The sequence below is a fragment of the Periplaneta americana genome, chromosome 11 (assembly GCF_040183065.1).
Source record: "Periplaneta americana isolate PAMFEO1 chromosome 11, P.americana_PAMFEO1_priV1, whole genome shotgun sequence".
NCBI lineage: Eukaryota > Metazoa > Arthropoda > Insecta > Blattodea > Blattidae > Periplaneta > Periplaneta americana.
Genome location: NC_091127.1, coordinates 145,130,540 through 145,144,115, shown reverse-complemented (window position 1 = coordinate 145,144,115; position 13,576 = coordinate 145,130,540). Strand labels below are relative to the sequence as shown.

General features: G+C 37.3%; 1 protein-coding gene across 6 annotated transcripts in view; it reads left to right on the top strand.

Annotated features, from left to right (window-relative positions):
• Positions 1–13,576, top strand: part of LOC138709419 (lactosylceramide 4-alpha-galactosyltransferase-like) — a 227,267-nt gene that overhangs the window by 71,049 nt on the left and 142,642 nt on the right. Inside the window, exon 1 of one of the 6 annotated variants that reach the window (XM_069840170.1) lies at positions 12,355–12,398. The exons of the other annotated variants lie outside the window; for them this stretch is intronic. Coding sequence (XP_069696271.1) covers positions 12,370–12,398 — 29 coding nt within the window. The 5' untranslated portion in view covers positions 12,355–12,369. Of the gene's footprint in view, positions 1–12,354; positions 12,399–13,576 lie in introns of those variants that run through there. 6 annotated transcript variants of the gene reach the window in all.

The following is a 13,576-nucleotide window of genomic DNA, read 5'->3' as shown; positions in this document are numbered from 1 at the left end:
CTGATGATTTACAGCAGTGATGTCAATCAGAGCGTATATGCGCTACGAAAACGCTTGCGCTACTGGAGAACGCAGAGCGCGCCAGCTACGAATACGAGCTGCAGTGAGGGTTGTACAATGTACAGTTGGCATTCATCATGCACCAGCGAAGAGATCGTATAACAAGTTCCAGGTCGAATGGGCACTGGAGTTCCTATGCAAGGAACAGGAAGGAGATATACAGTGCTTAATATGTGGACAACATACGATTAGTAAGAAAAGCAGCAACAGCGACATTATTCAACATACCATGAACAAACATACAGAGATATCGAGGGGGAAGAACGATCAAAATTATTACATACATTACAGACTACCGTAAGTGCAAATATCTAGATTATTTACTATGTATCAATTAATTTATTATTTCTTTATTGAGGATCCTTACAGGGAGTTATCCCCAATTACAAGCACACCAACATAAAGAAATACAAACAACAAATTAAAAACAAATGATTCATAAACATGTGCTGTAAACACAAAGTTTACAAAAGTTCAGTGTATATACTAATGTGATAAACTTCTAATTTCCAAATACGTAAACTGAATTGACAGATGTATAGGGCTACATAAAAAAATAAAGTACAGTTATTAAAGAGGTATTCAATTGAAGACAGTCGTGTAGGCCTAAATAAATAGTGTTCAAATTTAATGTATGGGCTATTCCATCTCAAATCGACAGAAATATAGAGAAAATTGACCTTGCATTTTTTAAATACAATGAAACTTTTTCTGTCCGTTGACAACTGTGATACAATGCTTTGTGCAAAGTTTGAGGCATCAGAACTTAATAGTGTTTAAATTAAAAATATTTTAATTTATCGTATTTTCACAAAATTAGCAACTTTAAACTGTTGTGGCTCCGAAACCCTTTCACCCAATGATCAAAATCATGGTTTATTTTGATGCTGAGAAATTAAAGTTTATATTGACATGTAAACAGTTTTTCTTACTTTTTATGGAAATAGAGGAATTTAGATTTTTCTTCATTAAGACGCCTTTGCCCACGAAAAAATATTTTTAAATTATATGGTTAGATTCCGCATTGAAAGTACAAATAAACATATTTTTTACTGGTGCACCGTTGAAAAGAAAGTATTGAAAATATCAAATAAAGAAAATAAATAGTACGCGCGTGAACCAACCAGCTGACTGTGAGACGGGACCTAGCAGAGACAAGCAAGGCCAGGAGACAAAACATGCGATGTTTCGTCTAGTAGCGCATAGCTGGGCTAGCTTTATCACAAGTTTTCATAAACACAGGAATAAAGTGACGCCCAACGCTCACTTATCTCCAGTGCGTGCGGTATATACTGCTCCGTTCAAGTCTAGGCGTGTGAAAATAAATCACTTTGTCCGCCTCTGTGTCTTGCTCTTATCTGTGTTTACGGCATCCCACTCCAGCACTTAAGCACGGGAAGGAATCGAACGTCCGTTATGCGCTCTTTCTTTGACATCACTGATTTACAGGATCTCGAGGATTTGATAAAACGCAATATATTTAAGGTTATACAGTGTCAGTTCTTTATCATTTCCTCAAAGGTTGCTTAGTATAGGTGAATTTGTTACTCTGAAGGGACAGTGGTCTTAATCTAGAATAGTGATGGGCGAAGTTGTTCTTTTCCCGGAACAGTTCCGACGGTTCCGGTTCCGAAAAAATACTATGTTCCAAATAACAGTTCCGAAATAACAGTCACCAGTGGTGATGAGTCGGAGTCGTTGAGTCGTTCAAACGAACGGTACAGTACCCTCCCTCTTCACCATAGACAAATAACACCATGCAGCTCACACTGGAGCACTCATAGGCATGACATAGTACACATTCTTATCTATAGATGGCACTGCAATGCACATTCGAATCGATTTTGGAAAATTGCTGTGCATGCGGACCAAGAGGAGCTTCTATTTCTACTCCTCTTGATGTGGACAGAACTCAAAAGCTTAATGTTAGTAATTACACAGCTGTTGACTACAAGGACAGAATACAACACTTTGTTTTCGTACATAAAGTTATAAAGATATGGTAGCCAACTAAAAAAAAAAAAAAAAACAAATCATTAATTTTTATTTTTACTTTTCTTAATGCACAGTTATAATAATAATAATAATAATAATAATAATAATAATAATAATAATAATAAATATTACAATTTCATAAATAAAAAAGATATATATTGGCAGTACTGAAACCTGGAAACCCCGCAGTGGGTTAGTAAAATGTTGGAATCGCATCTTTACCAAAGTGTAATTTAAACTTCGCATTAAACATCGCTCTCCAAATCAGTACTTATATGGGTAGATTCCAACAAATAATGCTACAACATTTTTGTCGTTCTTTGATAACAGAGAAGATAGCACAAAAACTTGTGCTTGTCAGACTTAACCTCAACAAACGACATACAGACATTGTAACTAAACCTCTCATTACCATTTACGACTTTAACCTTTGTATAGAATCAGCTGATCAATGAATTAATAATAGTATGCGTACTTTATGACTTTGTAGAATGTTTATAAAACAGAATTAGTCAACTAATGGTGAAATAAACCATAAAGCGGGAATGAATATTACAGATTATTAAATACTTACTATAACATTACAGATGATTGGCCAGTCTTACAAATGTTGATATTAAAGTTCGCGCCACCGCAAGGATTTCAATTTCCATGCGCCCCCCTCCAACCACGTGAGAGTTTCAAATACCAACTTCATCCAACGAAGTTCCAAGTACAACATAAAGAACAACGAAAACAGTGTAACTGCTGCTGTCATTGGTTCATCGGAACAAGCTCCGACGTTCCGACTGTTATCTCGGAGTCGGAACATACCTTGTGCAACGCGGTACTGCGAGCCCGCAACAGCTGGGCAAGTGAGCAGCTCGGAGTCGGAACACTGTTATTTCGGAACAGGAGGTTCCGACCTACTGTTCATTTTTGCAACAGTTCCGAGGGAGTCGGAACATACCTTGTGCAACGCGGTACTGCGAGCTCGCAACAGCTGGGCAAGTGAGCAGCTCGGAGTCGGAACACTGTTATTTCGGAACAGGAGGTTCCGACCTACTGTTCATTTTTGCAACAGTTCCGAGACCGGAACAGTTCCAAAATAACTGTTGTGTTATTTTTTACCCATCTCTAATCTAGAATAGTATTGGTGGTGGTAGCAGCAGCAGCAGAAGTATTAGTAGCAGTAGCAGTAGTAGAGTGCGATCAGTTTTGCTTTCCGCCGGAGTTGTTTTGCCTATAGGGAAAATCCCGCGCCGCGAGGGAAAGCATAACTGATCACACAGTAGGTAGTAATAGTAGTTATTGAATGACGTTTGGAACTGAATAGGTTATTCAAAGTCGAGATTCAATGCAGACAAAAATGGCCGATGAATTTTTCCCGGAGCCTTCTAATAGGGACATAGTTCTTTTACATGTAGTAAATCTATGATACTGGACTCACAGATTTATTTCTTTCCCGAAGGAAGCCATTATAAGAATTTTATTGTGCTCCGAAGTCCATTGCTCTCGGCCGGATTTGAACTCGAAAACTTTAGATCTAAAGACCAACATGGTGATCTCAAGGAAAACTCTTGATTAATCGATTACAACTTACGTCACAACTAGTTTAGTGACAGTTTCTTTAGGTCCGGAGCTCGGTGTGTGTAATTAAAGGATTACAACTAAAATAGAGATTATAATATTTTTTCTGTGTACCGTAACATCAGCAGAATTCTTCGAGTGTTTTCATACAACTGACGAAGGATTTTATCTGCATCTATAATTTGGATTTTTCTTGACCTCACTATGGAGGGACAGACGATGGAATTCTTTGTATCTAGGGTCAGTAAGGTGTCGATAGAGAATGCATCTAACGGGATGCGAACTCACGACTGGCTAAAACTCTTGCATTAAGTGAAATTGTATTAGAATGACAACAAAACGGCGAATGCTATAAAGCGACCTAAGACGAGACTTCAAGGGGAATTTTTTTTATTTTTTCTAAGATATTATAGAGCCGTAGAATGAAGTGATTACTGGTCAACAAAGGAATTGTTATAAACCTAACACAGCGAACTTTGAACCTGAGACTGTTGAAAGATCATGGTCGTATTTAATGTATTTGTCGCCCCAGGCTATGCCTGAAATGACGCCCCTTTATGCATAGCATAGCGCAAAAGTCAGTTATCTTCATTTTAGTTGCTAGTCGCCGTGTGAACATAAGTTTAAGCTTTTAAAATGTATTTTTTCTTACTATTTCAAGGATTTTACTGCCTGAACTTCCCGTTTCTAATAATAGCGGGCTGCACTGCACTGCCATTTGAACATTAACTTCGTTAATGAGAGAAAGAGAGGGGGGGAAGGAGGGAGACATGGAGGAGAATAGACGAGATGTGACAATTCTGCAGAATCACGGGTATCCAAAACGATACAGGTGGGTGGCTGTTAAAGCGCTCATGCATACAGAGGACGTGAACTATACGGAAATATGCCGCATGGATATTACGAAAATGTGAATTTTTATATTTTAAAAGAAGCTGCCAATATCTGAGAACGTGAAAGAATTCTCAGTTGCATAATCGATTAACTAAAATAGTACATTATGCAACGAGCCTATAATGGTAGTAATTAAGACTCTCGTATGAAAATTACCATTATAGTCAAGTTTCAAACGACTTTTTATGCTCGACCATATTTCTAACTTGAAATTGTTCAAAGTATTCAGGTTCTTATCTGACTGAGGAGCGGAACTGACCTTGTGCAACACCTCGTAAATTGTGAGATGTGCGCAGACGCGAAAGTATTGATTTTTTCCGAGAAACAAATGTCGACATTGACCTTGATATAATATAGAGAGTAAAATAAACATTAATCTTGATATAACCTTGAAATTGAATTAGACATTGAAAAACGAGATGACAAATTGAATTTATTTGAATATTATTTACAATTAACGCTAATTATTATAGTAACAGAACTGACTTTATTTCAAATATAGGTTATTTATTGATTTATTGTTGTCTTTCAATTGCATATCCGAGAATAATCGATACTTGCGCTTTCATATTGCTACAATGGTATTTTCTGATTGGTGGAACACCTGAACTTTAATGAATATGTGTACTTTAATGAGGTCCATTAAAGGGCTGCTACCAGGTGTATAATTACTACATTTCGGCATGGTCGAGCATAAACTAATTTAGGAAACTCATCCTCCTCCAATTCTACGGATGTAGCAATGTAGAGAAGATTGAAGTAATGGAATCCTGGCCAAGTGATTGAAAACACTGCATTTTTTCTTCTGGTGGACGTAAACGATTTATGAATAAAACAGAAATCATCAAATACAGGGTGTTAAAAAGTATCCAATATTTTAGGAGGTGATAGTATGCATCAAAACTAGAAAACAATGTCTAATAAACATGGGGCCTACAATACATACATTCTGAGATCTGATCACTTGTTCATAGGAGGTGCTCAATGTGACGTCTATTTAAGGCAGTGCATTTTTCTGTCCTACAATACAGCAGATTACCAGATAATCATGCCGTAGTTGGTGGAAAACTGATACGTCGCAAGGAATACTGAAAACAAAAGTTTGGTTGCGGATATGAGCGGGGTTCAGCAGAGATGGTGTTGTGAATTTTAGTAATCAGCATGTGTGGGCTGATGAAAATCTCCATGCACTTGAAGAAACAAGGCATCAGCACCGATTCTCAATCAACGTATGGGCAGGCGTTCTTGGCGATAGATTAAGGGCCATACGTGCTACCACAGAGATTAACTGGGGCTCGTTATCAGGACTTTCTTATTAACGTATTGCCTACCTTGCTGGAGTATGTGCCATGTCAGCAAAGACTACAGATGTGGTTCATGCATAATGGCACACCAGCACATTTTCTCCACAATGAGCGTGAACATCTGACGCTGACATTTCAGGACCGCTGGATTGATTGGAAAGGCCCCACACCTTGGCCTGTTCGTTCCCCAAATCTAAATCCCCTAGACTTTTGGTTATCAAGAACAACCAGATCAATTTCAAAGAGTGCGTGATTCTTTACGCCGAAGGGCAGAGGAATGCATTGCCATGAATGGATGTCACATGGAGCACCTCCTACGAACAAGTGTTCAGATTTCAGAAAGTGTTGTAGAACCCATGTTTATTTGGCATTATTTTCTTGTTTTGATGCATACTACCACCTCCTAAAATATTGCATACTTTTTTAACACCTTGTATTACTAAATGCTTCGAATAACAGTTCTTACTATCAGAAGAACAGTGTCAGTGTACTAAACAGCGTTTCCCTATAATACAGTTACATAGCAACAAAGTACATACAGAAAAGTTTTGCTTTGAATCAGGGATACACCGTCATGTAGATATTTCTTATACCATAAAGATTGAAAATGTATATTTTGTCTTCCTTCATTTGCTATTTTAATATGTAAATGTGGTGTCAATCTCCTATCTTTGTAAACACATTTTGTGCGAGATTGTGCGTATTTGCTTGGTTTCCGCACAAAACCAATCCGCGGAAAGTCTAAAATTCCACGTTCAGTATTCCCAACCTAACACACATAACAATTTCCCTTTTCTTACCGCTTAAGTGACATATTGATTTTACTGCTTTAGGCTTTTAACATATTATTTTTAGAGACGTTCAATATAGTAATAACTATAAATTGGAAATTTACCACTGCAATTTCACCTAAATTGCACTGTTAATTATTGTTTTTAAATATTTGCAAAAATTAAGTAAACTCTACAACTCCACTAAAGTTACTGCATTCGTGATGCAAGTAACATTAAGGAAGCCGTGAAAAAATCAACAAGATTCCAGACTCATCATAGACTGGGGGGAAAAAAAGACAGACTATATCACGGCCTGCTGGAGTATAGTAAACACACAAAACATTTTAAAGCAACAATATTGAAGATAGATATTTTCGTTTTGCAAATTTGCCGTCATTGAACAGAAACCAAGATGGAGATTTCATTGCAACTAATTAGAGATTCCGTCCACACCTGTGGAGTAACGGTTAGCGCGTCTAGCTGCGAAACCAGGTGGCCCGGGTTCGATTCCCGGTCGGGGCAAGTTACGTGGTTGAGGTTTTTTCCGGGGTTTTCCCTCAACCCAATATGAGCAAATGCTGGGTAACTTTCGGTGTTGGACCCCGGGCTCATTTCACCGGCATTATCACCTTCATTTCATTCAGACGCTAAATAACCTATTACCAACTGAGCTACCCGGGAACTCCACCCGACACCGTCTCAACTTTTCTCTTTATATCCACACAGCTCGCGTGGGCTGACGAAACGCCAGAGACCCACATCGAGTGCACACACTCTCTATGTCTCTTTGTTTTTCAGTGCTGTTAGGTTAAAATCGTACAAAATGAAGAATTGAATGCAAAAAATGATTACATCCCAATGTGAGGTTCAAGTATTGATAGACTTAATTACTAGATTGAAATATGTTATATAAAAAGATGTAATCCCGGGTGGTGACGGGATTTTCTCATTACCAAACTTTTCAAAACTGCTTCGAGGTTCATTCAGCTTTGCTATAAAATTGAGTACCGGGTTTTTCCCGGGGGTAAAAGGCGGTCAGAGAGTGGTGCCGACCACACCATCTCATTCTAGTGCCGAGGTCTAGAAAGCATGGGGCTCTACCTCCATGCCCTCCAAGTGCCTTCTTAGCATATAAAGAGGATATCTTTTTTTTTTTCTTTTAAAAAATATGTAATATCCATAAAGGAAAAGGATGAGAAGATTAGTAGAAATGTGGGTACGATCCAGAACCACATTTACAGCAGGGAACTGTGCATTATCCTAAGATCCATCCATAACCTCTCTTCGTTCAGCCAGTGATGTAGAGAAAGAGATACTGGAGTGTTCCCTCTTAAAATACAGAAAATATCAGTTGCATAAAATCGTAATATAAGCAGCCGATCCATAGCAGAAATACGACTGTTTCTGTGTTACTTTTAAGTGACCCATTTGATGCAACAGAAATGACACTGTAGATTTTGATAAACGAAATCCCTCCCGAAATTTTCTGTCACCTAATTCCTCATAAGAATTCTCGCTTTCCACTAAAGAAACTTCACGCTAACCATCATCTCTATTCAAGTAATTCAAGTACTGTACAATAATAATCGTCTTCGAAATAATTACCTGTGGATCTGGTCGCCATTTTGTTTTACTTGGCCTACTAATCACTGGTTATCTCCTTTAACCGCTCGAATATGGCCGGTTAGAAATTACCATGGTTAACCTCCTATTTAAGTTCTTACCGAGGTCGATACTTCGCAAAAATGCTTAACTAGGGGTTAGGTGGTAATTTTAACCAGTGGTTACACTAAACGACGTAAGTGGGCATAAGCCTCAAAAGCCTCTTAAGAGCTTCTCCATGATTTTCTTTCGTAGAGAAAAAAAAAACCGTACTGCGGCTTAGCCACCGTATACTGTACGTCGTCGTTCTTCTTGCAATAACTCCTATGTGCAGAATTGTTCAGTACTTTTTTTACTGGCTTTTAAGGAACCCGGAGGTTCATTGCCGCTCTCACATAAGCCCGCCATTGGTCCCTATCCTGAGCAAGATTAATCCAGTCTCTATCATCATATCCCACTTCCCTCAAATCCATTTTAATATTATCTTCCCATCTACGTCTCGGCCTTCCCAAAGGTCTTTTTCCCTCCGACCTCACAAGTAACACTCTTTATGCATTTCTGGATTCGCCCATACGTGCTACATGCCCTGCCCATCTCAAACGTCAGGATTTAATGTTCCTAATTATGTCAGGTGAAGAATACAATGCGTGCAGTTCTGTGTTGTGTAACTTTCTGTAACTTTATCCCTCTTAGCCCCAAATATTTTCCTAAGCACCTTATTCTCAAACACCCTTAACCTATGTTACTCTCTCAGAGTGAGAGTCCAAGTTTCACAACCATAAAGAACAAACGGTAATATAACTGTTTTATAAATTCTAACTTTCAGATTTTTGGACAGCAGACTGGATGATAAAAGCTTCTCAACCGAATAATAACACGCATTTCCTATATTTATTCTATGTTTAATTTCCTCCCGAGTATCATTTATATTTGTTACCGTTGCTCCCAGGTATTTGAATTTTTCCACCTCTTCAAAAGATAAATTTCCAATTTTTATATTTCCATTTCGTACAATATTCTGGTCACGAGACATAATCACATACTTTGTCTTTTCGGGATTTACTTCCAAACCTATCTATTTACTTGCTTCAAGTAAAATTTCCGTGTTTTCCTTAATCGTTTGTGGATTTTCTCCTAACATAATCACGTCATCCGCATAGACAAGCAGCTGATATAACCCATTCAATTCCATACCCTCTCTGTTTTCCTGGACTTTTCTAATGGCATACTGTAGAGCAAAGTTAAAAGGATATAGATATTTTTTTTTTTCTAAAAAAGAATTTTCTTAAAAATCCATGATTCATTTCTAAAGATATTGTTATTTTTTTTATGAAAAAAAACTTATTGTCATTGGAATAGAGTCCTCGTGTGATGATACGGCCGTCTCTCTTATAAAGAATAGATGTGTAAAGGTGATAGTGCATCTTCTTGCTTTAGCCCACAGTGAATTGGAAACGCATCTGACAGAAATTGACCTATACGGACTCTGCTGTACGTTTCACTGAGACACATGTTAATTAATCGAACTAGTTTCTTGGGAATACCAAATTCAATTTTTCAGTAGGAAGAAAAAACACATTTATTCATCCTATGGGAGCCGTACAAAGGAGATTGTGAATTCTTACATTTTCGAAAAAAAGAAATAAATATAATTACATACAGGAGATTTTATTATTTTCTGTATCACTATTTAAGTTATTTAATAGAGCAAAAATCTGAAAATCGATAAATATGTCACATAGGAGTTATTGCAGGAACAATGACGATGTATCTGCGTGGTAAAGTGTATCACCATATTCACTACTAAAGCGAACTAATCGTCTCACGCGTAATACGGCCATTTTACTTCAAGACACGCTGAAACAGCCGTGTTCAATAACTAAAACTCTACCATCGCTAGTAATTTAATATAGCCTACAATTTTCGTTTTTACAGGATCAAAAGCGGGCCACATTACATAATTATAAAGCCAAGGCGGGCCGCATGTGGCCTGCGGTTCGTAACTTGGACTGCCCTGAAACCTTGTCGTTTTCTTTTATGTTATACGTATCGGTAATTAACTGCAACCAACGTGGGATCGTAGTGACGTTGTCCTTGGTACATCTTCCTACTACGCAAAATCTTTGAAGCAACAACTCAAACGCCAGTCTAAATGCATTTCCTGCTGTGCAAAGGTGCGGTATCGTTACTCAAATGACGTAACAAGACGTAATTCCCGTTTGTTCTTCCATCATTCACCGCCGCGGCTGTGGCTGAGCACTAGTGAGCTGGTTTTCCTTCCAGACTTTCCGGGTTCGATCTCTAGCCTACGGTGATGGACAAAACAGACATTGTACAGGGTTTTTCCCGAGGTACTACAGCTTCCCTCGTTCATTCCATCAACACTGTCCAACTCCCCCCCCCCCATTTAATTTGTCATCTGCAATACAAACATTTACAGGCACATCCAGTCTTTGCTTTGACATGCAGAAGGTCTAACTTCTGCCCAAGACATCTATTCCAGTGATGTCAAAGCAAGCGCATTTTTCTGACTTTGACGTCGTGAGCGGGCGGCAAGCGCTGAGTATGGAAAGGGGAAGGGTTGTGTATATGAATACGCAACCTGTTTGATTAAGAAAACAGTGGTGCACAAACTTCAAACGGAACGTGAAATTTTATGTCGTTATTTTTATATGGCTCCTTTCTGTTTAATATTATCTATATTGTCTGTAAAACAAAAGTACTAACACTTTTTTCTTAATATTGCACTTGTGTTTTAAATCTTAATAACATAATAGAGAGCTAAGAAGGAATATTCATTTAAATTCCATAGTAGTGTAATATTATACTGTATTAAGTAGATGAAACACATCATTCATAAAGAAAGTGATATTCCAAAGAAAGAGATTGAGTATGACATGATAAGTTGGAATTTATATTGATGGTATTTTTAGCCTTACAAATGTAATTAATAAACTAATCAAAACAATATTACAGTACAAAGCAAAGTTACCTAGGTACTGTATCTGTTTTAAGTGTAACTAATATTACATAACAAAACTCTTATCGCATTATGCTTTTAAGGTGATATTTGTGAGCAACTTCCTATCATCAGAATATTAAATTATTTTCTCGAAATCTGCTGAAGCTATAGAGCTGACATTTTTACAACACATGGGCACGTATCTTTTGCTTATGATGTAACAGTAGTTGCTTTGTTAATTCATTTCCTTACAAACAATTTCCATGCGAATATTTTCAAAATTTTCAATACACTATCATCAGTAATGCGTATGTATATGCGGTATATTAGATTTACGAAAACATTCTGTAAGGCTACTAAATAAATATGCTTATACCTGAAAATTTCACTTTTCTATAAGAAAAGTTGAGAAAATATTTGTTTTGAACAAAAAAAATCAAACTTGTGAAAAATGAGCATTAAAATTAAAACTTACATTCTTATAATGCACTTATACTTCTCAGGCAAATCTAAAAATTAACATGGATACAGTTTTAATAATTTCTCTTCCCTTTATCTATTGAATCAGTGCTGGCCATCCCTGAATATAGCTCGACCAAGCGGCATATACCACCTCTTTCGTCTGTCTCTTTCCTTTCCGCTGTAAAGCGCTCAAGCTCTCCTGGCTCTAAAGCGCGCGCTTGCTCCTGTGGGCATCAATTGACATGCCTGCTCTATTTAGAAAGAATAATAGAAGGCAAATTTGATTTTACAATATTTGTATCTTAGACATGAAAAAACGAATCTGTAATTTGCCTAATTTTTATGCTTGAACAGAACCTGAATAATGTATTATTATTATTATTATTATTATTATTATTATTATTATTATTATTATTATTAAATATCCGTGGGAAAGAACCCTAATTCACCAAGCGGTATGCTAGGGTTTTAGTTTTGTTATGCGTTATACTACTTATCTATACTACTTGTGTACACAGATAATGGTGAAATATATCTCTACAGTCTTTTAAAGATAAAGTTTAACAAATCTATGAATTCTCGGTAGAAACAGGATTTTTTTAACACTTCACATAGTGGAGTCCTGTATTCGGTGTTGCAGTACAGAAGATGTGTCTTTATTTGAAATCTCTTTGCTTCAATAATAGGACAGTCAAATAGAAGGTGTTTCATACTGTGAAGGTCTTCGCGGCAGGAGCATGTAGAGTCGATGTCTGCTGGAATGTTGAATCTGTCGAAGTAAGTTCCAAATTTCCCATGTACAGAAAGAAACTGCGTTGTTACGAAAGTAGGTTTGAAGTGATGGCTTTTGAGTCGGTCGTGGATTGTTGGGAAGTAGGTGTGTCTTGTTAGTGATCCGGTTGTGCATGTCGTCCATCTAGTATTCCAGTTTTGATGAGTCTGTTGTCGTATTTGTTTCTTGATATGTGATATCGGTTGTAAAGTGTAGGTCGGAGTTTCGCTGCTGGAGACTGCTGCTTTCGCTAGCTCATCAGCTCTTTCATTTCCTCTTACACCAATGAGTCCACGGACCCAAGTGAGGCATATGTGGTGCGCGTACTTTTAAAGTAATTACCTTGCCTCTATCGCTAATGGGTGACGGTTGTACTTGTCAGCGATGCAGTGAAGAGCAGCTTGGGAGTCACCTAAAAAAATGATATTTTCCCCTGTTGTAATTTTGTAACTTTTAATGTATTTCATATATATCAGTAAATAACATGTTATAGAATGCTTGTGAACGGAACCAAAATGTGTAAAATTGCATTACAAATATTTGCCCTGTCGTACTTTATAATTTTTCATATATATATATATATATATATATATATATATATATATATATTTAGGCTAATAGATAAATGTTTTGATTATGTCTCGTGACCAGACTATTCTACGAAATGGAAATATAAAAATTGGAGATTTATCTTTCGAAGAGGTGGAAAAATTCAAATATCTTGGAGCAACAGTAACAAATACATGACACTCGGAAGGAAACGAAACGCAGAATAAATATGAGAAATGCGTGTTATTATTCGGTTGAGTAGCTTTTGTCATCTAGTCTGCTGTCAAAAAATCTGAAAGTTAGAATTTATAATACAGTCATATTACCGGTTGTTCTGTATGGTTGTGAAAGTTGGACTCTCACTTTGAGAGAGGAACATAGATTAAGAGTCTTTGAGAATAAGGTTCTTAGGAAAATATTTGGGGCTAAAAGGGATGAAGTTACAGGAGAATGGAGAAAGTTACACAACGCAGAACTGCACGCATTGTATTCTTTACCTTATATAATTAGGAACATAAAATCCAGACGTTTGAGATGGGCAGGGCATGTAGTACGAATGGGCGAATCCAGACATGCATATAGAGTGTTAGTTGGGAGGCCGGAGGGTAAAAGACCTTTGGAGAGGCCGAGATTT